This window comes from Octodon degus, unplaced genomic scaffold (genome assembly GCF_000260255.1).
Source record: "Octodon degus isolate 3935 unplaced genomic scaffold, OctDeg1.0 scaffold00130, whole genome shotgun sequence".
In the NCBI taxonomy this organism is placed as follows: domain Eukaryota; kingdom Metazoa; phylum Chordata; class Mammalia; order Rodentia; family Octodontidae; genus Octodon; species Octodon degus.
Window position 1 is genome coordinate 1,132,184 of NW_004524706.1, and position 23,735 is coordinate 1,155,918.

At 45.7% G+C, this 23,735-nt stretch overlaps 1 protein-coding gene across 1 annotated transcript in view; it reads right to left on the minus strand.

Annotated features, from left to right (window-relative positions):
- The window catches only part of Csmd2 (CUB and Sushi multiple domains 2), a 607,037-nt gene that overhangs the window by 70,216 nt on the left and 513,086 nt on the right, over positions 1 to 23,735 (minus strand). The window contains exons 41-46 of the mRNA XM_012516868.2: positions 22,553 to 22,762; positions 17,451 to 17,639; positions 13,996 to 14,173; positions 12,601 to 12,746; positions 3,635 to 3,715; positions 3,019 to 3,132 (exon numbers count right to left, since the gene is read on the minus strand). Of these exons, the coding sequence (XP_012372322.1) occupies positions 3,019 to 3,132; positions 3,635 to 3,715; positions 12,601 to 12,746; positions 13,996 to 14,173; positions 17,451 to 17,639; positions 22,553 to 22,762 (918 nt within the window). The remainder of the gene's footprint in view (positions 1 to 3,018; positions 3,133 to 3,634; positions 3,716 to 12,600; positions 12,747 to 13,995; positions 14,174 to 17,450; positions 17,640 to 22,552; positions 22,763 to 23,735) is intronic.

The window sequence follows — 23,735 nt, forward strand, 5'->3', positions numbered from 1 at the left end:
AAATAAAATAAGAATGAGAAAGGGGGCTGGGGAGCAAGCTCGCTGGCATAAGCACTGCATGGCAAGTGCAAGGACCCGGGTTCTATGCCTGGCATCACATGCTGTGCTGGCCCTGGAACCCCAGGAGTGCTGCACTGGCCACCAAAACCTGGTGTAGTGGCACATTCCTGTAATCCCAGTGCTGATGAGGATGAAACAGGAGGATCACCACGAGTCTGAGCTAGTGAGACCTTATGCCAAATACATAAATAAATTTTTTTTGAATGAGTAAAGGAACTGCATAGGTATTTGTCATGATTTTGATCTGGTATGTGTGTCCCCAAAGTCTCGCGTGTTTAGAAGGTGAATGGATCACAAGGACTTGCCTTTTTTTTTTTTTTTTAATGTTTTTGGCACAGGGGCTCACTGAACAGCTCGGACTCATAGTGATCCTCCTGTTTCAGGCTCCACAGTGCTGGGATTACAGGCACGTGCCACCACACCTGATCTTCGTGGCTGGCTTGGCATGGGACTGGCGTGGCATGCACTACTAGGGACTGAACCCGGGTCCTTGCACTTGCCTAGGCAGGCGCTTATGCTGCCAAACTATCTCTGTAGCCCCCCTTATTCTTATTTTTAAAGACAGGGTCTCTCTGTGTAGTTCAGCCTGACTCTGAACTCACCATATAGTTGAGGATGGTCTAGAACTCATGGCCAGCAACGCTCCTTCCTCAGTTTCCCAAGTGCTGGGATTACAGGCCTGCACCACCACACCTGGCACAGTCCTCATCTTTGGATTAGTGTGCTCATGCATTCGGGGCTGACCGGCCGTTAGGCGCTGGGGCCTGCTCAGAGGTGAGTCCCTGGTTGTGTGACCCGGAAGAGCATCACTCACTTCCAGCTCCTCCCTCTGCTCTCTGCTTCCTGGCAGCCGTGACATGAGCAGCTTATCCTCCCAGACCCTGTCACCATGCTGCTCCTGCACTGGAGCCAGCTGATTGTGAGTGAAAATAAACCTTTCCTCCCTTAAATTGTGTGTGTGTGTGTGTGTGTGTGTAGTGTGTATTTGTCCCAGCAATGAGGAAAGTGACTAAGACAATGTTTCTCCACAGAAGATATATAATAAGCACATGAGAAGATTCTCAAAACCATTAACCACCAGGGAAATGCAAATCAAAACTACTTTATTTCCACTCAGATTGCTATAATTAAAAAGATAGATAATGATATATGTTGGCAAGAACGTGGAGAAGGCAGAAGCCTCATCCACAGCTGGGGGGAATGTCAGACGGTGCAGTTACATCTCGGTGGTTCCTCAACAGATGAGATATAATGTAATCACATAGGCCAACAATTTCACTTCTCTTATAAAATGAAGAGCACCAAAAGCATAGCCATATAAAAAGACAAATGAACGTTCACAGCAGCATTATTTGTAACAGCTAAAAAGTGAAATGAGCCCAGACAGGCAAGCAAAAAAAACCAATGAGTTGTGTCTATACAATGGAATATTACGTGGCAATAAGAAAGCAAATACTGATGTATGCTACAGCATAAATGGACCTTGAAAAATACTGTGCTGAAGTGAAAGAAGCCAGTGAGGAAAGACCAGATACTGTGTGGTTCTATTTATGTGTAGTGCCAGAGTAGCCAACTCCATAGAGAAATTAGATTGGTGGTTGTGGAAGGCTAAGGGGGTTGGAAGAAAAGGGTGATTGCTAATGTGTGTGTGGTTTCTCCTCAGTGGTGAAGTGTTCTACAGTGAATCACAGCGATAGTTGTAAGGCTGTGAATACACAGCTGGCTATTGAATTGTATACTTTACTTTTTTTTTTTTTTAGCAGAACTCAGGCCCTAGCACTTGCCAGGCAAGCACTTATTCTACTGAGCTATCTCTGCAGCCCCCATGTGTACTTTACATAGATGCACTGTGCAGTGTGTGAGTTAAATTGCGGTGAAGCTGCTATCAAAAGGAAGTCTATAAAGGTAAGAATGACACCGAGTCCCAGAGGAATGGGAGGGTTAAACCAGTAAGATCGGGGCCATGCGGACATAGAAGAGGCACCAGAGGTGAGAATTGTGAGGCTGGGGCAAACCGCGGAGGTCCTAGAGCAGCCCAAAGACTGAAATTTATTGTTCCTAAAGCTGCTTGGGATTCAGGTGTGCTGGTTCAGCTGAAATAAACAGTGAATTTGTCACTGTCCTAGAGCAGCCTAGCTCTCCACTTGGGGCTTCTCTCTTCCTTACTAACAATTTGGATCATAGGTTTTCTCTAGTCTTGCCTTCTGAGAAATAGGGGAGATGCTGACATACTTCTCCATAGCCTACTAAGTATCTATCATTGGTAGCAACAGCGCTAGAAGAATGAGTAGCGCTAGTTATATAATGACAGTCAACACTGAGCAGTACCTGGTGCGAGGCAGTGTTCTAAAGTGCTGTACATAATGAACCCATTTGGTTTTGTGAACCATCCCCATGGCATTAGGTGCTATCATTACCCTCGTTTTGTAGGACAGACAAGGCACAGAACAGTTGGGCGCATTCCCATAGGTCTGCTGCCTCATGAGGGGAAGGGTATTGGATGTGGTCTGAGGTGAGGGGGCCAGACAAAGTGATTTCATCTTCCGCCTCAGTACTGCAATGAGCTGAAGACAACTGTGGTCTCCGGGCTGCCTAAATCAGCACCCGAGACCTTACAGCTGCACTCCGGCAGGGCAGGGTTGCTGGGTGAGCCCACCCATCTCTGAGGTCCAGAATTCCTCTTTCCAAAGCTCAGTATGCCATTCCAGAGGATGCTGGTGTAAGGATGAAGGATGAGGGACATAAATGTGGCAATCTACAGCCCTGGACCTCAGAACAGGGGAGAGACCCCATTGAGAGGACTCGCTTATTCCTCCTTCATGTCCTTGTTCATCACACAACATTTACAGATAGGCTCTTACTCTGAGGTGCAGGGGCTGAACTGAGAGCTGCACACACAAGAAGCAGGAAGCCCTTGGGAGGAGCTCCAGCTCCAGAGGCACGGCGTGCTGTAGTTACCTTCACAGATTGGGGGTGGACCTTCAAACTGCAGGTATGTTCCAAGTTTGCAGGTCAGGATCTCATTCCCCACCAAAGTAAAGCCAGGAAGGCACCTGTAGCGTACGATGTCACCTGTCAAGACAGACCAATATGGGGATCCTGTGGAACAATTTGGGTAGGGCTGCCTGGCATTCTCAGTACCTGGAATCCACTTCTAGGCAAGACAATCATCAGTGGGTCATGATCTATGCAGATTTCTCTAACTAGCTCAACTCTAAAACAGTGGCCCAGACAATAGCTTCTCTCTCACAGGTCGGCTTTACTGAGACCATGAATCTATTCATATTCTAAGAAATTTATCCTGTCTTACATGCATTTCTCAAAATCATGGAATCACAGAGGAAAATGACATTCCTGGCTCTTCTTCCTAGTGATGGCTCAAAGAGGAGAGTATTTTGGGTAGAAACTGGGTTGAGGCAATACAAACGCTCTTCTTGCACAGAGGTCTTTGTTTCTGTCTGCACGGGGGTGGGAAGGGGTAGAGATGAGCCCTGCTGCCCAGCGCCCCCACTGCTGTCCATCCTGGCCCTGCCAGACCCTCACTCATGGTCCTTGCTGGTTTGGGAGGTGGTACCTATGTTGAATTCTTCATTCTCTGTGACCACTTCAGCATTGGGGAGGATGGTGGGTGGAGGACATTTGGTGAGTGGATAAGCTGTAAGAAAGGAAGATCACAAGTCAGTGCCATCCTTGGGACATGTGGTCACTCATGGGTTCAAATTCTCACTTTCTCATTCCTCATTCATTTGTGAAACAGACCTTTATTAATGAGTATTTATCTACACACATGGCAAGTTCAGCCAAGAGCTACTTTGTTCATCTTCTGTCATCCTTGTTTGTTTTTGGTACAAAATCCAGAAATTATATTTCATAAGAAACATTACAGGATAAAGGATCTAATAAGAAGCCAGTGACACCCACTAGTTCTGGGCAGAGGAGGAGCGCATTAAGGTGTACCTCCTTTACACTGGCACTTGTGAAGGCTGTCACCTCTAATTCTTGCAACTGCTCAGCCCCCATGAGGTGTTCCCACCCTACTTGTGAGCAGGTGAAGTTCATAAAGGTGAAGTTGCTTCCCCAAGTTCACATAAGAATTAAGCAGCACAATGGGATTCAAACCTAGGACTGCCTGCTCCCCAGTCCACATTCTGTCCCCGGCTCAGCATCTCTGTCCTGTGTGTGGCTTCTATGGACACACAGAAGTCAGTGTACTTCCCTTCTGGCTTTTGGTCACGCACATCTACCCTCTATCGACTTTCTAGATTGGAGTCAGTGTCCCTGGGCAGAGGCTGATGGGTCAGGTGCAGGATGGGGTTCCCAAGGCAAAGGTTAGTGTGGGATGACACTTGACTTTCACTACCTGGCACTGTTAAGAGGTTTATAAGTATTAGTTGACACTGCAGCTGCCACTTCTGTTGCTATTTTTTTCCAAAATAATCTTAATCATTGTTATGTTCTTTAAAAATAACACTTGAATGTATATATAATGTATTGCCATTAAAAATCAGCTTATTCTATTAAAACAATGGGAAGAAAATTAGACTGGTGCATTGTCTTCTCAAAAATAATGATTGTTAACATCTTACCTTGAGTTCTTGCATTGTTTATTCTCTGCATACATAAATATTTTTCTCTTATGCAATTTGCATCATACGTTACATACTTTGTGTTGACAGCTGTCTTACTAATATATTTGAAGAATTTGCCCATGTAATGAATTTTCTTCAACAATATTAAAATGTTGAATTTTCTTCAACAAGATTAAAATGTTGTCATAGGGTTTAATCATACAGATTTACCAGAAATTGCTTCACAGATACGCCATTGTTAGCTATATAGGCTTTCAACACTTTGCAACTTTAATATAAAACTGTGGTGAAATCCTTACATGTGCAGATCTCTTAGGATATTTTCTTTTTCTTTTAAAATTAAGAATGATTGAAAGCCTTGCCCTTTTAAAAGTGTTAAATGTCAATAATCTATTTTGGAAATCAGATGCTAATTAGGATTGCTTTCCATAATTCTTTAAGACAGAAACAATTATAATGCACTCGACATCAAAATCCAGAAGAAATTAAAACACAATAAAACATTTATGTTTATGCAGCAAACCAAGTACTAGAACCGCATACTTCAAGTATTACTTTATGATCATTCAACAATTCATATGGCTATTTTGAAAAAGTGGCTGGGTGTATCACAGCACACATATTTTGTGGCCTGTACCACTGTAGGAATTTTGCAGCTGTAGGATCTTAGGATTTTTTAAAAAATGTATTTGGTACAGGGTCTCACTATGCAGCTTGGTTTCCTAGTGATCCTCCTGTTTCAGCCTCCCCAGTACTGGGATTATAGGCATGCGCCACCACGCCCTGTCTTGGTGGCCAGCTTGGCACACCCAAGGTGGGGCATCAAACCTGGGTCCTTGCGCTTGCCTAGACAGGTGCTTAGACTGCTGAGCTAGCTCTGTGGCCCAGGACTTTAGGAGTTTTATGTTGTACAATACTATGCAGAAACAAGGACCAAGTATGGAGGTCATAGTGGGAGTGTGTTCTGGATAGGTGAGGTGGACCATTCCCAGTGAAACGTTCAGTGTGACACTTTGTATCATAACTACCGGTATCTAAGACGTACATCCCCACAGTGCACTCAGAGAGCTCCTTTACAGACATTCACAGGGGGTTCTGATGGCCTCCTAACTGCAGTTGGAGTGTAACTTGGGACTTTTCCTGCATACAGTTTCATTTAAAATATTGTCTTATGTTTCAGGATCCTGACTTTAAATTTTTTATACAGCTGCATTGGCTGAAAAGTGTTACATCAATACGTAGGCTTTATGAAGTGTGGATTTCAAAACCTAAAGAGGCACTTTGTAGGCAGCCAAGGGAGTTCAGTTTGGATTTAATGTGAACTAGGAGGACCACGTGCCCACGTAACATGTGCTTCCATTTTTCTCTCTAGGGAAGCTGATATTGTCAATGGAGGACGCTTTCTCCAGCACTGAGGGCATGATTCTTCTGTCAAACCATTCACTGAGTGGTTTCCTGAGGAGAGCTCCCCCAGGTCGGCACTGTGTTCAGGCTGAGGGTGTAGAAATAAACAGCACATCAGCAGCCCTAAGCTCTTCTAGAACTTCAAGCCCAAGGGAGAGATAGTTATCGATCTCAGTCTTTGTCAACATGACCAATACAATCAATAAAATTTAGCACTTATTTTAATTGGTATTTGGTAACTAAGTAGGTTAAACACTACTGATTTACTAATGGAAGTTTTGCATTTCTCGTTTTAACAGTCTGTTCATGTCCTTTGCCCCTATTTTACTACAAATTTGAAGGACTCTATGAATACTCAGCATCTTAGCCTGTTGTATTTTCAGCTTATTATTTGTTTATAATTTTATTCATGACACTGTTTTGATCTGCAGAAATATCACCCATGAATACAATGAGTTCATTACCCAATCACCTTCCAAATTTTGAGACACTGAGGGGGAGCCACTTCAGATCCAAGCCCTACTACCTTGTTTCAGAAAGAAAAACTGCAGATGTCGCTAACTATGAAGGCCCTGGGTTCAGCCCTCAGTTCTGAAAAACAAACAAAAAAAAAACAACAACAACAAAAAAAGGAGATTATAATTCACTTTTTTTCACTTAATACATTTTGCTTTGGATTATACAATTTTTTTTTTTTTTTTTTTGCTCCGAATGCCTTCAGGGCAGGTTTGGCTGGCTTGAGTTGTGGGGATGAACCACAGCAACCTGAGCCTGACTGCTTTGTTGAAGCAGCCACTTAAAGAACTGAGCTAAGGGGCAGCCCCCTGGATTATACAATTTTAAAAAAGTGTTATTGTTGTTTGTGTTTTCTGGACAGATCACAGGTCATTTTTTAAATTAATTAATCAATTAATCAATCTGTGTTTCTGGGGCCCAAGCCCAGAGACCCGAGCATGGTAGGCAAGCGCTGTGCCACTGAGCATTAGCCCGATGCTCACCTTTTTATTTTTAAACCATGTTCCTTTGTTTTAGCACAGAAAATGTAGTTGAATCTTATCTGGCTAAATTTAAGACTTTCTTAAAAGTAGGAAATTGGTCTTTCTTAAGATTAGGGAATTAGACTGTAAGAAACTTCCATTTTTCTTAATAACTGAATACTTTCCTTTTACTGCTTTATCTTATCTTGTCCTTTGAGTATTTTTGCTTTTAAGGAGTTGCCGTGGCTTTGTTTATATTAGGATCACATTTTATTTTTGTTTTCTTTTAGTGATGTTGAAATGTTATGTTCCACTTAAAATCAATTAATAACTATAATATAGACACTGAGCCTTTATTTCTGTAGGTACCAAAGTCAGTAATTAAATAATATCTATTGATTTGACCCTCATTTTCCTATCCTTCTACAAACTTGTTAATATAAAATTATTTTTAATATCTTAAGTATTATTAAATTCTGCTTTCATTTTCCATTTTCAATCTTTAGACTTAACTTTACATGGCTGGTATTAATGCTTCTCATTTTCTCTTTTTGTTTATACATCTTCTTTACTTTGAGTCCTTTTTTTAAAATGCATTTGGTTGTTACAGAGTCTTACTATGCAGCTCAGGCTCATAGTGATCCTCCTGTTTTCAGCCTTTCCAGTGCTGGGATTATAGGCCTATGCCACTATGCCCAGACTCTATGGCCAGCCCAGCCTGCCCTGGGGGCGGGGCTGGCACGGCATGTGGTGCTGGGGATTGAACTTCCATCTCTGTGCTTGCCTAATTTTGCCTGGGCAGGTGCTTTAGTCTGCTGAGCTATCTCACCGGTCTACTTTGAGTTCTTGACACACCCTTGAGTGATTAGGTCCTTGAGTAACAGTAGACTGAGACTAGAGTGGCCTTACATTTAAGCTTTTGGACCACTGCAAGTGGTCCAAAAAAGTGGCCTCTATCCCTCACAGGCAAGGCTCCCAACTTCTCCCCCCTCTCCCATGCATCTGCAGAATGCCATGAGGCAAGCAGATTTCTTCCTCCAGGCCTTTCTGTCATGACCCTTCTCCTTTATTTTTTATTTCATTTTTTTGCAGAACCAGGGATGGAACTCAGGCCCTTGCACTTGCCAGGCAAGTGTTCATTCTACTGAGCCATCTCCCCGGCCCCTAATCTTGCTTTAACACAGGCCTAAAGCAAGGGAGCCAGGTGGTGACCAAAGACTGAAACTGCAAGCTAAGATAAAATCTCCATTTTTTATTTTTTTATTTTTAGTACTGGGGATTGAATCTCAGCCTTCACACTAAGCTGTATGCCTTTGCTCCCTTAAGCATAGAGACAGAGTCTGGCTAAGTCACTCATTTGCCCAGGCAGGGTTCAAACTTGTAGTTCTCTTGCTTCAGCCTCCCAGAGTGCTGGGATTACGGAGTGTGCCACCACGCCTGACCACCAATTTTTACCTTTAAGTTGTTTTTCTCAGTTATTTTTGTCACAGCGATAAACAGTTGACTAACACAGCGTTTTGTTCCTTTCTGCCTCTCGAGCCTCAGTTACTCTGGGCTAATGCTTGTCCGCAGGAAGGCTGACCTTCTTTTTCCTGCCCTTACCCATTCTAGTTCATCACAGATAGTACCTCTGGCCCGTTTTCTGCGGTCACTCTATGGGAAGTAGAATTCTTTACTAGCTAAGCCTCTCCCTTGGTTCTCTCACGGTCCTGAGTAAAAGTTGCAAGGATTTTATCGTTCACTTGCTTGTTTGCTATCTCTTTCCCCAAAGGAAGAAAGCCTTATGGGGAATAACTATTATGCAGAAAAGGAAGTATGGGTAGTTGGCAATGGTATAAAAGATGCTCAGTCTCATCATTAATCCAAGAGTGAGATGCCGCTTCATGAATCCACCAGATTGGTAAGAAGTTAAGTCTGATAAACCTGTGTTTGCACACATACACTGCAAAAGGAACACTTCCTTGGTGTGTGGGAAAAGGGCAAAACTGTTATAATCACTCTGTGATGTAAGTTTTACATTTTCTAATAAATCTGAACATTTGAATACTTAAAACTTTACAAGTCTGGGGCTGGGGATATAGTTCAGTGGCTTAAGCACCTGCCTGGCAAGTGTGAGTTCCCTGAGTTTGATCCCTGATACTGCAAAATGAATAAAAATAAACAAATAAATAAAATAAAAAGGTGTTTTCCTAATTAAAAAAAATTCTGAAAGGATTTGTACTCTAGAGAAACTCTTAAACACGTTTATAAGAAAGAACATACAATAATGTTCATATTGTTTAAAATACAAGAACTTGAATGTTCATTAGCAGCAGGACAGATAAACAACTGTATTTCTTGGTGATTGAATATGACACAGCAAGGGAAAATGAATTAAGGCTCATGTAGCAGCATGAATTTTTAAAGCTTAATAGTGGAAAAAAATGTGGTCACAGAAAAATATTTGGATGTGGTTATTTTCCCCAAGGGTCCCTGTGCTGGAAGCTTGGCCATCTGTGAGGCAATGCTGAGAGGTGGTGGGATTTTTAGGAAGTGGGGTCTAGTGTAATGTGATTAAGTCTTCAGGGCTGTTGCCATTGGAAGGTATTAATGTAATCCCTGCTGGACCCAGCTTGTATCCACGCGAGTGAGCTCTCATAGAAACAGTGATCCTCAGGGCTGGCCAGATAGCTCAGCAGATTAAAGCACCTGCTTAGGCAGGGGCAGGGACCAGGGTCCTATGCCATGCCAGCCCGCCCCCAGGGCACGCTGAGACAGTGACTGAGACTGGGCATGGTGGTACGTGCCTATAATCCCAGTGCTTGGGATCACTACAAGTCCGATCTGTGTCCTGGGACCCTGTGGACCCTGTACTAAATATATTAAAGAAAAGAAAAGAAAAGAAACAGTGTTCCTGGATCTGCAGCCTTTCTGCTTCCTGGCTCACCATACAGAGAGCCCTCAGCAGGGGCTGAACCAATGGGGCTGTACATTTCTGGAATTTCAGCCTGCAAAACCATGGGCTAAAAAAAGAGCCTATATACATCATCCAGCCTGAGCTGTTTTGTTACAGCAGCAGAAAGCAGACATTTATGGAATGATTCCATTTACAGAACAGAAGTGACTGCAAAAATTAAACACGTATTTTTGGAGAAAGACACATATAGAATCAAGTTATAAAGAAAAGTAATGAAGGATTCATCCACATTTGAAGATCATGGTTAATTTTAGGACTTGGGAAGGAGAACACACTGAGAAGAAGCAATTTTAGGGCTATTAAAGTGATCTTTGCTTTAGCATCAGTGATGTCACTCATTTTATTCTTCAAACTCATGTACATGTGACCCACATTTTGTGTACATATGATATTCTCCTCAGCCCACCAGAATTCCCTGCAGTGCACCATGGGAGTCGCCTGATTGCTGCTCCGCTTGGGCACAGTGTCCGTTCACTGGAGCTCCCTGGTCTGCCCTCCGCACTGCTCCTCTCCTGCCCTATGCCCTCACCTATTCCTCTGGTCACTGAGAACTTGGACCATGGTCTGAACTGCCCCATGAGGACTTTTTTTCTGTCTGATCAGAATGCTGTAACAAATTACCACAGAGTGGCAGATTATGAGCAATAGGAATTTATTTCTCATCGTTCTGGAAGGCAGGAAGTCTAAAAGATGTTGGCAAATGCATTGCTGAGGGCCTTATATACGCTCATGTCTTTTCACTGTGACCTGACATTAAAGAACTGGCAAATGAGCTCCTTGAGGCCTCTTCTGTAAGGGCATACATTTTATTCATTCATATGCTCTACTCTGGTGGTATGGTTACCTCCTAAAGACCTCACCTCCTAATACCATCTTGAGGGGTAAAATTTCAACATACAAATTTTAGGAGAACACACTCAGACCATATGGAGGGCCTCATGCTTGTTCTGAGAGGAAGAACTCAGTGCCCAGGACATACTTAGAGGCAAGTGCCTGTACAAGGTACTTGGGATAACTGCAGGCAAGGGTGGCCTGGGGTTGTTCAGAGCCTACCTGGTCCTGGTGGAGGTGAGGCTTAAAAAACAGGAAAAAGCAGAGGAGCCAGAGATCTGGCTTGGGAAGGAGATACTACCTAGCAAGGTAGTATCACATTGGGCTGCCTATATCCAAATACTGTATAATACTAACAACCATGATGAAGATGACCATACAGCTGCCATTTATAGGGTATCTTTTATATTGTACACCTGGGGAGCTAAGGATTTCCATGCATTATTTCAGTTAAGTCTAGGAGACTAGGTAGTGATGTTATTCTCTTTCTGTGGATAACAAAATGGAATCTCAAGTGAAATGAAGCAACCCAGGATCACACAGCTCATGTGTAGCAGAGTCAAGATTTGAATCCGAGACGGTGACTCTGGAGTCCACCTTCTATTAATTCTAGGGGAAAGTCATAGAGAGTTGAAATGAATTGTGTTAAAGCCTGAGTTCCAGTATTGGGGGAACAGGCCTGTCTGACTAGAGTACTGAGGCTAGCAGAGAGCGGAGAGTCTCATCCCTATTCCCCACTCTCTCTGGGCTTCAGCTTCTGCGTATGGCCTTTACATGCGTGTTCCTGTCTCTGCTTCTCCACCACTACCTCCTCCACAGGCTTAAGCTGACTATCTTTAAGTGTCTCTAAGGGCAAGTGCCATGTACACACACTACTGTCCCGCCAGAGCAGGTCCTAAAGAACTGAAATGGCCTAAGCGTGGCTCCTGATTCTGTCAAGTGTTTTGGGCAAATCCTGGAAACTTCCTTTGCCCTGTGTCCTCATTTATAAGATGGGGGCAATAATATCAACCTTATATCTTGCAGAAGTTCTAGAGGCCACAAACTCCAAGCCCTTTACAGTACAGGAAAAGCTATGGAGGACTCAAGTGGAGGAGAGTCACACAAAGTCACATGCACCTGGCCCAAGGAATAAACCAAGAATAAAAACAGAGCTTTTCTGACTTCCAGTTCAAATATGTGCAAAGCTCTGTAAATTGTAAACATGGGTATCATTCCATGGAGGACATAAGCCCATAGAGAAATTCTGATTTTTCTAAGTGGTACCTGCTTAACATGCCTCAGAAAATATCGAGCTCCATGGCTAACTCTTAGAGGGAGTAGGTGGCCATGAGCGCAAACCCACTAGATCTGTGCATGCATATCCTCTTTGAAACTATTTTACCTTTGTTTGTGCCCATGGGTGGAGGACTGCATGCAAAGTCAGTAGAGGCCTCGGAGCCCTCTGGAGGTGGGGTCTGTCCTCCAGGATGGGCTAAACGACAAGGTGGGGAACAGGTACATGGCCAAGTCAGCTTGAGCTGGTGTGTCTGATCAAGTCTGGTCTTGGCACCCAGGATCAGCCTTACATGCCTCTGTCCCCGCAGTGTCTCCAGGTACCTGTGTTGGGAACTGGGAGCTCTTGGGAAGCCTGGTCTACTTCCTTATCTTTGGGGACTCTGAGGCTCAGAGAGGTCATGAATTTATCCCAAGTCACACAACTAGTAAATGATGGAGCCAGGAGTCAAGTTCAGCCCCGACTCAGGAGCCTGCCTTTCCCACCAGGTCAAGCTGCCACACTGACCAGAGAAGGCGATGGCGAAGATCCCACCTGTGGCCGCATCATGGTGGAACTTGAGCAGGACCTGGTTGGTGGAGCTGTGCACTGTTTTCTTAGCCATGCTTCGGGAGAATATTCCAAGTTTTGGAGATGTCTGCTGTGGCCCATCCCTGCAAGTAGGAAGGAAGGTTCTAGGGTGGCAGCAGTCATCATGGCTGAGTCTCCCCTTAGTGCCATTGGTGGCCATAAGGGAGACCTGCAGCAGGTAGCTACGACTCTTCTTGCACCCAACACTTTTTCCCCAGCAGCTCTACTTGGCCTCTTTCAGCCTAATTTTTCCAGCAAGTTCACTGGAATGTGTGAGATTCACTCATGCAAACTCCTCATTCACCTGTCCATGGGCAGGTGACACCATGGAGCAGGGCTGCAGTTCTTATCACACGTCCTTTCACCCTGAGGCAGCCTGAAGACAGTGCTGAGGAATTGGGAGAGAGGAATATCCTGTGTTAGCCATGCAGCCATTTCCTCATCCTCCCAGCAAAGAGACACTCTCACTTTTCAGGCAAAGGATTTCTTTCCAGGAATCATATCTAAGCCCACATGTCTGTTCCTAGACATTCCTTATAAATTTAGCTGCAAAGGAACCCAGGAAAGTCTAGTGATAGTTAAACAACGTTGGAAATTTTGGAAAAGAATCCTACCTTCTCCTGATAATTCTCAGACTGGCACTAACCTCCAAACAAAATTACTTTATATCTTTGTCAAAGACAGTAGTTTGGAAAAAAAAAACTGTCTAGGAAACTATACTTAACATCTAATAATTTGTATTCTCATCTTAAAATCAACTCACATTTTATTTTATATAGCTATATGATTCAGTGCTGACTTGTCCAGCTCAGAAACCATGAGCTGTTTCACCCATTCCAGTGATCTTTCTGGAAGATTACATGTAGCTGTTTATACTTAAGTTCATTAAAATTAAAATGTAAAGCGCAGCTCGTCAGCCACTCTAGTCCCATCCATGTGCTTTGTGGCATGTGTCTGGTGGCTACCATGTTGGGCAGTATGGACAGAGGACATTTTCATCAGTGCAGGAAGTTCTGTTGGACAGCACTGGCTCAGCCTGGGGTTACCACAGGGACTTCTCACAATTCTTTCTCAAGCCTCTTCCATTAGTCTGGTTAGCTTATGTTGGGTATAGGTAGAATGTTGGGGACAGGAGTTCTGGAAATCCTGAGGAGATCCTGGGCATCCACATTTACTCCTATCCACACAGCCACTTGCCCCAGGTGGGGAGCCCATACCTCCCAGGTCTCACTCCTCAGAGTCATAATGGCTACCTGGAGCTGAGCCTTAATCCAGTGTGTAGCACCTTTAATTGCCTTTGTAATTGCCTGGGGATGTGGCACCTGGCCCTACCAGACGGTGATGAAGTCTCCAGAGGGCTCTGCTTGCAGCAGGCTGAGGTTGAGGTGGACACCATGACCAATGGGCACGCTGATCACCCAAACACAGTCCTGGGAGCTGGAGTACGGACTGGGGTACCCAGGGGAGTACACGGTGCCATTGGAAGAGGTGATGTTCCCGCCACAGGGGACTGCAGGGAGGAAACAGACAGATGAGAACGTGGATGTCTTCCTAACATACTCCAGGTCTGAGTGTCCTGCCAAGGAAGCTAGCTGGGGTGAGGGAGAGGGGACTAGGCTAAGAGTATCTGTGCCTGGCTCCACCCACCAGACCAACACCTCGTACACTGCCTGACTTTCCTTCATTACTGTGGGTGCCTCTGTGGGCCTCTTTGTACTCTTTCTCATGGAAAAGCTTGCCAAGAAGGAAGAGCACTAAGGAGTTGCCCTTTTTCTGCCTAGGAAAATGGAAGAGCAGATGTTAGAGTCGGGACTGTAGTACTTTTGCTGGGAAGAGCTGAGAGATTATGAAATTTGTTCTCTTTCTTTGGTTTGTTCTTTCTAGAACGGTACTTTTGATCTTGACTTCAAATTGATGATTTTTGTGGTGAAGCCAAAGTTGGGTTTAAATTTCAGCTAAATCAATTATTGACTAGGTAATTTTGGACAAGTTTGGTCTCTCTGAGTTTCTAATCTTCACATGCAAAATGAGCCTAAGACTGCACCATCACAGGACTGCAGCTGTGATTAAGTCTAATGATGCACATAAAAGGTTTCGTCCAGATCTGCCTAGTGGTGGAGCCCAGTGGTGGTTGTAGCCCAGTGGTGGAGTGCCTGCCTAGCTTGTGGAAGGCTATAATAAATAAATGTTTGGCCCAGTATCTTGCCTAGAGAGGAGAGACACACTGCATAGATGTGATCCTCTCTCCTTATCTTCCTCTTCCCTAGAAACAGCACCCAATTTTAGATTCGCCCTGACCTAGGTTTTGGGCAGGGGATGAAGAGGTGTGAAGCTTCCATGGTACTCAGACTCAGTTACCAGGGAAGAGAATGTGCAGAGATGTGGGGCAAAAAGTGCTCCATGTGCCCTGGTCTGTAGTGATGCATGTTTCTGGTTGATGTGGGACATCAAGTAAGCACTTGGATGGGGCAAATCAGACCGAGGAAAAAGAATCCCAAGTGCCTCCAGGCAAAGCACAAGACTCCTGAGAGCACAAATGCATCCTGTAAGTGTGCACAAGAGCCCAGCACTTCTCCAAATACAGAGAAAAGTCACTCCTTGCAAGGCGAGGCCTGGGAGACAGTGGGGAGCCAGGCACTAAGTTCTGCCTGCTGGGACACAGCCAAGGACACCTGAATCATCACTGGGAATGCCAGGCATACTGGGGGAGCCCCATGGGAGCCTGTGAGAGCAGAGAAGTGCTTCTAGTCAGAGTCACACTTAGACTCAGGCCTGAGGGAGACTAGAGCCGGGTAGGTGAGAGAGGAGACAGGAATGGTGCCCAAGGAAGAAACCGTGTGCGCCAAAGAACACGGGCAGCACAGCACACTGGAAACATGGAAAGCATTTTGCTTAGTGGGGGCACCTGATCTGTGAGAGGAGAGGAGGTTGAAAGGAAAGCAGGGGCCCGGCTGCCCCACTTTAGAGGACTGGGCGATGAGATTCCTTCAGGTCTCTGGAGTGGGAGAGCGTCAGACGCATGCGATCGCCTCAAAGTCTCATTTTGAGGCCAAGAATGAATGGGTGTTCAAGATGAATCACTAAGGAGTGAAGGCAGACCACTGAGGAGGAGGGCCATCTTATTGGTGGCCTGGGTTAAGGCTGGATGCCCTGTGTAGAAAGAGCAGGACACAAGTGAAATATAGCTGGGATGTAGACATCAGGACTTGGTGTGTGTGGGAGAGAAGCAACAGGGAGGGTATCTATATTAAGGGCCCAGTAACCAGGGCCCAGTTTTGTCTGTTACCAGATGGGGGCTTCTGTTGGACAGAAAAATGTTCAATTCAATTTTGAACAAGTTAAGACTGAATTGCTTCGGCCCCAGGTGACGATATTTAGTAGGCAACTGGATACACAGATGTGGCTCTCAGCAAGGAGTTAAAGGATACAAGGTATGATAGCATTTAGAGATGTGGCAGTGGAAGAGAGAAAGAATAGTCTAGAACAGTGATGGAAAACCTTTTTGAGACAACAAACAGTCAGCCACGACATATATGCCATAGGTTCGCTAACACTGGTCTAGAAAAGAACTCTTAAAATAACATCATTTAAGGAGCAAAGAAGAGATGGCCACAGGAGCTGGTAGAAAGATGGGGGAAAGCAAGAGAATATGGTGCCAAAGAGACCAAGGAAACAGCTTCTCAGGAGGTAGAGAACATCTGGCTCAGAGAGTAGACAGAAAGCTGCTCTTTTTTCTCTTCCATGACATAAAAAGACAGAGTAAGAAGGGAATCAAGAGAACAAAGTCCACAACAAAGCTTGTCACATAGCCAGTGACCCTGTAGCCATTCCACAGTGATCAATTATGCATAGAATAGTTCTGAATAACTCAGGGGACTTTAATAGCTTTAGAAAGGATGGTTCATGTCCTAACTTCAGGACAGCTCAGTGCTGCAGACAAGGTTTCTTTCTCTCTGGAGAGCTGATTCTGAGACCGCAGGGTCTGAGCCACCTGTGGGCTCCCCCAGAGTTCAGAGAATGCTTCATTTTGCAAGGAAGAAACTGAAGCTAAGACAGGCAAGGAATGGAGCCTAGGTTGGTGGATGCCACAGCTAAGCACTTTCTCTGGGTTACTGCCCCTACTTTCAGTTTCAAGATAAATTCCAGTTTCTCTTCTAGGAAAATGCTTGGCTGGCAGAGTAAAAAAGAGACACAAAATGCAACAATAGTGTCTAGAAGGGGGGTAGAGGCAGCAAAGCCTCTTGGTCATCTTTATACTGGTTCTTGTTTAAGGCAAAGACACTGAAAAGTGACCTGCTACAGTCAATCCAGCTCTCTCCAGATACATGTAGGAAGGAGAGAATAATAGGGGGTGGTGGGTGGAGAATAAGGGAACAAGAAAGGTCTTAGAAACAGAGCTCATTTTCTTCTCCCCTTGGAAGATGCCATGATCAACTCTACCTTTTACCCTTTGGCACACCACTGGGCTCTGCATCCTCGTGTGACTTCCATCAGTTAGCCTTTCCCAAGGGTTGGATCTGCCTTTTCCTTGGCTACGGCCAGGCCACATCTCCATCAGATTCTCCCTAGAGCTGTCTCAGGGCTCTGTTACCTGGGGGACTCCCTGTTTAGGATGGGGACACCCACGTGAAAAGATGATGGACCAGGTTTCAACGGGGCCTGCCAGTTGAACTTGTGATCCCCTGGAGGAGACAGGAACGTGGAATGTGGGCTTGCTCCGGCTCTGTCTCTGTGACCACGCCAGGAAGGATCACCAGAGGGGCCAGAGGTATGATGGAGGGACATACCTTCACACCTGGGTAGGGGATGGTCCCAGTTCCGGTTGGTGCCATGCTGACACGTAAGGACAGGGTGGCCAATCAGCTGATATCCTGGGAGGCACTCAAAGGTCACCGATTGTCCGACATTGTAGCCAGCTCCCCTCACAATACCATTTGCAAAGGGCTCTGGGTCTGGGCACTCCTGAAGTTCATAGGCTGGAAAGAGATTGGGAGAATAGGTCACTTTATTTTGTCTGGGTATTTCCCTCTCAATCAGAATATACTGGTGAAGCATTAGGACTTGGACTCAGCTAGATCTTTGCCGTTCACTAGGTGTTGGCTTTGCGTAGGTTCTACAACTTCTCTGTGTCTTCCATTTCTTATTTGTTAAATGCTTATCATGAGGACAAAGTAGGCTGGCATACGTACGCCCTTTGCACAACACTGGCATATGGGCAGAGCTCAATGAAAGTTACTTATTAGTAGTACTTCTATGGGAAAGGAAGCTCCCGGAAGACACTGCTGGGTTGATGTGCCATCAATGCCAGTTTGGGACCAGGCGTTGGCCTGGACACCTTCATGTTGCTTCAGTCACTTAGGCGATCAAGATCACAAGTTGAGGAAGCAGTGAGGATTCAGGTAGGGTTTTCTAGCTCTGAGAATTAAAATCTCTGAGGAAGGAAGAAATCTGGTAGGCATGAGCCAAACCTGTGGCAAGGACAAAAAGCTTCCAGAGGGACTAGCCAGGCCCTGAGTGAACATGTGACTGCTACACAAACAAGTCCCTCAACAGACCAGGAGAGCTGTGCCCCGCTCCTGAGAATGTGTGGGCCTCACTCAGAAGAAGATGTCTTCATGGGAATAGCTGAGGGATTTGCTGAGCACCGGCCACAGAGCAAAGCGTTCAACTAATTGGGTCCACAGGAAGAAGAGATTCTCCGTGGCAGTAATTGGGCCCATTCTACAAAGGAAATCAGAAGTGGAATGGATGGAATGTTCCCACAGGGGAAACTCTCCATGGGAGTAGCGAAAGCACATAAATGCTCCACGGAAGTGGAGGTGCTCATCACACATAATAACAAGCTAGATAGCGATGGCCTCAAAGCTGCCTCCTGCACACCCACTCTGCAATGGCGGCTTTGTCCTGTGTTCCCATTCAGCATCAGAAAGGGACTTCTTAGTGGGGAGACCCAGGCAGGTTTCACTAGAAATCACTGAAGTAACTGGTGTGTTAAAGAACTGGACAGCCACGGTGGGTGTGGGTGGCTGCAGAGATAGAGTCCTGTCAGCAGAGAGGGTCAGGGCCAGCTGGCTGGTCATTGAGTCTTGGAGGAAGTGGGGCGCTTGTTGCCTAGTGAGGCCACTGAAAGCCTGGGTGGGGAGTTATATGGGCCCCCAAACAGGGATGACTGTGTGGACAGTGGCCATGTGTTATAAGCTGGAACAGCCTTAATAAGAGTGGTACAATTGTCAGGTTGATAGTAGTTTTTCAAAAGGAAACACTTCAGCAAGAATGCCTGGATTCCTTTCATACTGAGACGACTCTCAGAAGCTTCAGAAAGACAGGGTGGCTCAGAAGGCAGAACTCAAGCATAAGAATAGCATTGACCTTCCCAAAGTAGGACTTCTCAGGGAGAGGAGCTGGGTTGTCCTCCCTGGAGATGTTGCCCTGGAAACAGATGCGATGGCAAAAAGGCACCATCATTAACATGCTAATAGTGCTGGTTTAAGCTTGTCAGACAGGAAGGCCTTAGTAGGAGGAATTTATGCTGCTAATACAAATTTTACAGGAATATTTTCCTGCAGAAGAGAAAAGGAAGCCCCAAACTAGAAATTCTGGATCATCCAATCAAGGAATTTTGAGGAAAAAGAATGATTCAGACTTCTAAGGAGAACAGAGGAACCACAGAAGGCTGGGCCTGATCAGCAGAAATAGTCTCAATGATGACACCCCCCATGAATATGGGTCTTGTCATGAAGGGACAGTCCAGAGGGAGCACTCAGAGTTTGTTTAAAGGGCACAGGCCCACAGGGCTGAGGAAAATATAAATACAAAATGGGGCCCATAGTTCAGGGAGAATTATTGGGGCTTATCATAAATTGGAAGCCCTAGAGGAAGGACTTGGCATTAGGGACGGCATAGTTAAGGTTGGAACATCACAGCAAGAAGCCTTGAAGGAAGCTGAGCTCCTGTCCTCAGGCTTAGTGACTTATAGCACAGGTGGCTCCATAGGCATCATTAGGCCCACAGCACACAGGGACTAGATGGCCTGTTACACAGAGGGGAGCATCCAGGCAAGTCTGAAAGGTGAAATGTGAGTGGATGACTGGGTCTGTCCCAGAGCAGAGGCCCCAGTGAACATGGCTGAACCTCTCATGCAGTTAGGCCACAGGGAAAGTCCTCTGAGGAAGGCTGTGAGCCTCAGGAGTGTGAAACCTCACAGGGAGCAGCAGACATGTCAGAGGGAATTGTTGGCCAGTGTTGACATGTTATCTGGAAGTTTTAGGGTGCCGGTGGGGCCCTGTGCTGGGCAGGTTCATCAGGAGGTTTCACAAAAGAAGACAGAGGCTGACAGGGGTATGGTTAGCTGAGGCAGGGGCAGGGCTCCAAGATTCTTGGGGATAGATGGCAGCAGTCAGGGGACAGTCTGAGGTTACCACCAAAGGTCCATCTTTGCAAAGAAAGTGAATTTATCACACCACAAGTGAGTAGAGCAGCTGTCCCGTCTCAGGGACTTGGTGGGTGGATGGTGCCTGTCTGGTGGAAAAGGCCTGGCCCATAGCAGCTGTTCCTGTTACAATGTTGGCATTGTCAATACACATTGAGATCTGTCAGGAGAGAGCACTTGGGTGAACTATATCTCCCCTATGTTCATGGGTTGAAATCTTAACCTCTTGTACCTGAGTGTGCCTTCACTGGGACCTTCCCCATCCTGTGGGCCCTAATCTGATGTGAGGAGTGTCTTTATAAATAGGGGAAATTTGAGGAACCTCGGCACTGTTTTCCATGATAGCTCTCTAAATTCCATTTCTACCAATGGTATGTAAGGGCTCCCTTTGCCCCATGTCCTCATCAACACCTAAGAGAAAGTTTTGAGTGTTCGCACCGCAAAGAAAGGATAAATGTTGAAGGTGATGGATACACTGCCTACCCGGATATGATCACACACAGTGTATCAGAACATCATATTGGACCCATAAATGTGTACGATTATTACGCATCAGTCAAAATGGGGGTGGGGGTGGGGACAGACAGACACAGGGAGAACATCAGTGAAGATGAAGCGAGAATGGCACTGTCTGATGAGGCTGTCACGGTGGTGACAAGCCCAGCTATGCTCTAGGAAGTTCTCCCAGAGAAATGTGGTCATTCCCCCTGTATAATGGGCCCAACTGTGGCCACCTTTTGGGACACCTTGTAAGGCCTTCTCTGAATGAGAGGCCCAGTCCTCACTCAATGTTCCCCTTTTACAAAGGATGAGCTCCAGGCCATCCTTATACAAAAGCCAAGACTCAGAAAACGATGCATGGTACTCTTGATGCAGACTACTTGGGAAAGCATTACATATTCTTTCCCCAATACATATAACATATGTACATTCAGGCAGAAAAACATCTGGAAAGATCACATCAAAACAATAGCGGCTGCTTCTGGACAACAATCCTGGACTTGGAGGCCAGAATCAAAGACAGCTTTGGCCTGCCCTGTCTTGTCACTTCTTTTCTGTTCTTTTTCTTTAACAAGGTAATTGTGTCAGTGCACTGTTTGTGTAATTAAAAATTAACTTTGAAGAAGAAAATTGTAGAAAAAGTGTATAGTATGATCCAGTTTTGCTAAAAATGTAATACTATGGCTATGACAATATACGTATATATAGGAAAATGGGGAAATATATATTGAATTGTTAAAACCCTCATTTTGACTGATGCACAACTGTCTTCATAGGCTAGGGGTGAGTGAGGTTGTAAGAACTGTGTTCTATAACCCGAGTGTTTGTACTTTCCCCAAATTTACACCTAGAAACCTAATCCCCAATGCGAGGGTACTTTGGAGGTGGGGCCTTTGGAGGATTTCCCTCAGGAATGGCATTAGTGTCCTTATCAAATAGGCCTCAGGGAGCACCTTTGGCCCCTCTACCAGATTAAGACATAGTGAGAAAGTGCTATCCCCGAAGCAGGAGGCAGAACCTCACCAGACATGGGCTTTGTCAGAACCTTGGTCTTAGACTTCTATCCTACAGAAGTGCAAGATGTGGATTTCATTGTTTATAAGCCACTCAGTTTCTGATATTTTCTTGCAGCATCCCAAGTGGACTAATACAAAATGTGTTCACAGAAAGATCTGTAGTATTTTACTTTAAGGAAAAAGGATGTATCAATATTAGAAACTCTCTGAAAATGGGGTGGAAAGTTAGAGGAAGAATTTTGGAAATAAATTAGAACAGATGGTTCAGTCAGTTAAACTTAGGTAGGTGCCCAAGGGAGAGACTAGGCTTACAGAGGGTTGCCGTAGTGTATAGCCACACAGATTGGGCACAATCTCCCAGGCTACAGAGGAGCCTGTATCAGAGCAGAAGGGGCCTTTCCAGGGAAAGTGCACCAGAACTGTGGATTTGTCAAAAGGTTTCACCTCAGGAAGCACAGCCTTTATGGAGTGTGGTCGGGCCTTATACAGGAAAACCCAGAACATGGTACAAGGCTTGTGGGGCACTTAGCGCTGTCCCCTGAATCCTCCATTCCGTGCTAGGGGAGCAGTGGTGAGTCTTTGGGTCTGACTGACCCACAGCAATAGTTCAGCATCTCGGGCCTGAGTGTGAGGAGCTGGCTGGCTGTCCCAGAAGTTCTGAGAAGGAACTGACAGACTGCTTGTCCAGGAAAAGCTGCTGTCAGGTCAGACATTTGTGGGGCCTCAGAAGGTGCTGTAGGGAAGTCTATGGAAGTACTGAAGCTGTCAAACTGGAGTAGGTAGCCTGAGGGTCAGAGAGATGTCACCTAAAGGAAGCCTTCACCAGCAGCCTGTGCCTTGCCCCTCACCCTTTCGCTGCTCCCCTGCCCCCCATGGAAATCTGGGGAGATGGATAATTGTGGGTAAGAAGTCAGGGTGCACAGAGCAGCACTCCTGTCCTTACCCTGATACTCCAGCTTGAATCCTGGCCGGTTCTGGGAGTGGTCGCTGTGGAAATACACAGTGGTCTCGTGGGACGTGGAGAGCAGGGAGCTCGGCAGCTCGCCCCCGCTGAACCTGCCCATCATGCGGCTGGTCTCATAGGGGCCGTTCCGAATTTCTATGAAGTCATGATTGGGCTCAGTGGAGAAGTTCAGGAACTGGATGTGAGCTCCTGGAAGCAAGACAGAGGCAGACAGTGCCCAAAGCCATGCGGTCCTGCTGCAAGGGTGTCACCCAGGAGGGCCACTCCCGCCAGAGCCCAGAGCTCCCACCACTCACTCTCTGCCTACCCAGTCAGGGCTCCTAGGACACACAGTGAAAGCTGCCAGGCAGCCTGCTCTGCCTTTCAGTAGGGCCAAAGTCTACAAAGCATTCCAAAGTAAAGGCACCAGTCATCTCAAGCTCCATGCTGAGCTTACTTTATTTGGTTGAAATCTAAATTCATGGTTAACACTTAGCTTAATTTGAGTTACTTTTTTCTTTCTTTTTTTTACTTTTCCTGGTCTTTTGAGACAGAGTCTCGCTATGCAGTTCAGGCTGGCTTTGAGCTCACTTTGTAGCCCAGGCTGGTCTCAGATTCCCGATGATCCTTCTGCCTCAGCCTCCAGAGTTCTGGGAATACAGGTGTGTGCCACCATGCCTGGCATTTTTTTAAACAAATAGCAACCCCATACTTATTCAAAAGACCTAACCGTTAATAGTGATGCTTTCTAGAACCCCTAAGATGATTTGGAAACATAAGTCTTAGAAGTATACAGTCTCTGTCTGTTCCATGGAGAAGCAAAATAAAGTCACATTTTGGGATCTTATTGGGTTGGTCACACGATCTCCTAGCAACAGGACAGGTGAAGTGGGACTAATTAAGCCTGTGATGTACATACATAGACACATCACAGTAGTACCCTGGGCTCACGAACTTGATTCTTTCCATGATTCTGGTCACAAAACAAATTGAATGAATCAAATTCAACAAGTAGGGGCTGGGGAGATAGCTCGGCGGTCTAAGTGCCTGCATGGCAAGCGCAAGGACTCAAGTTCAATCCCCAGTACTGCATGCTGTGCTGGCTCTGGAACCCTGAGTGTGCCTTGCCAGCCACCAAGACTGGGGGGGGGGTAGTGCACCCCTGTAATCCCAGCTCTGGGGA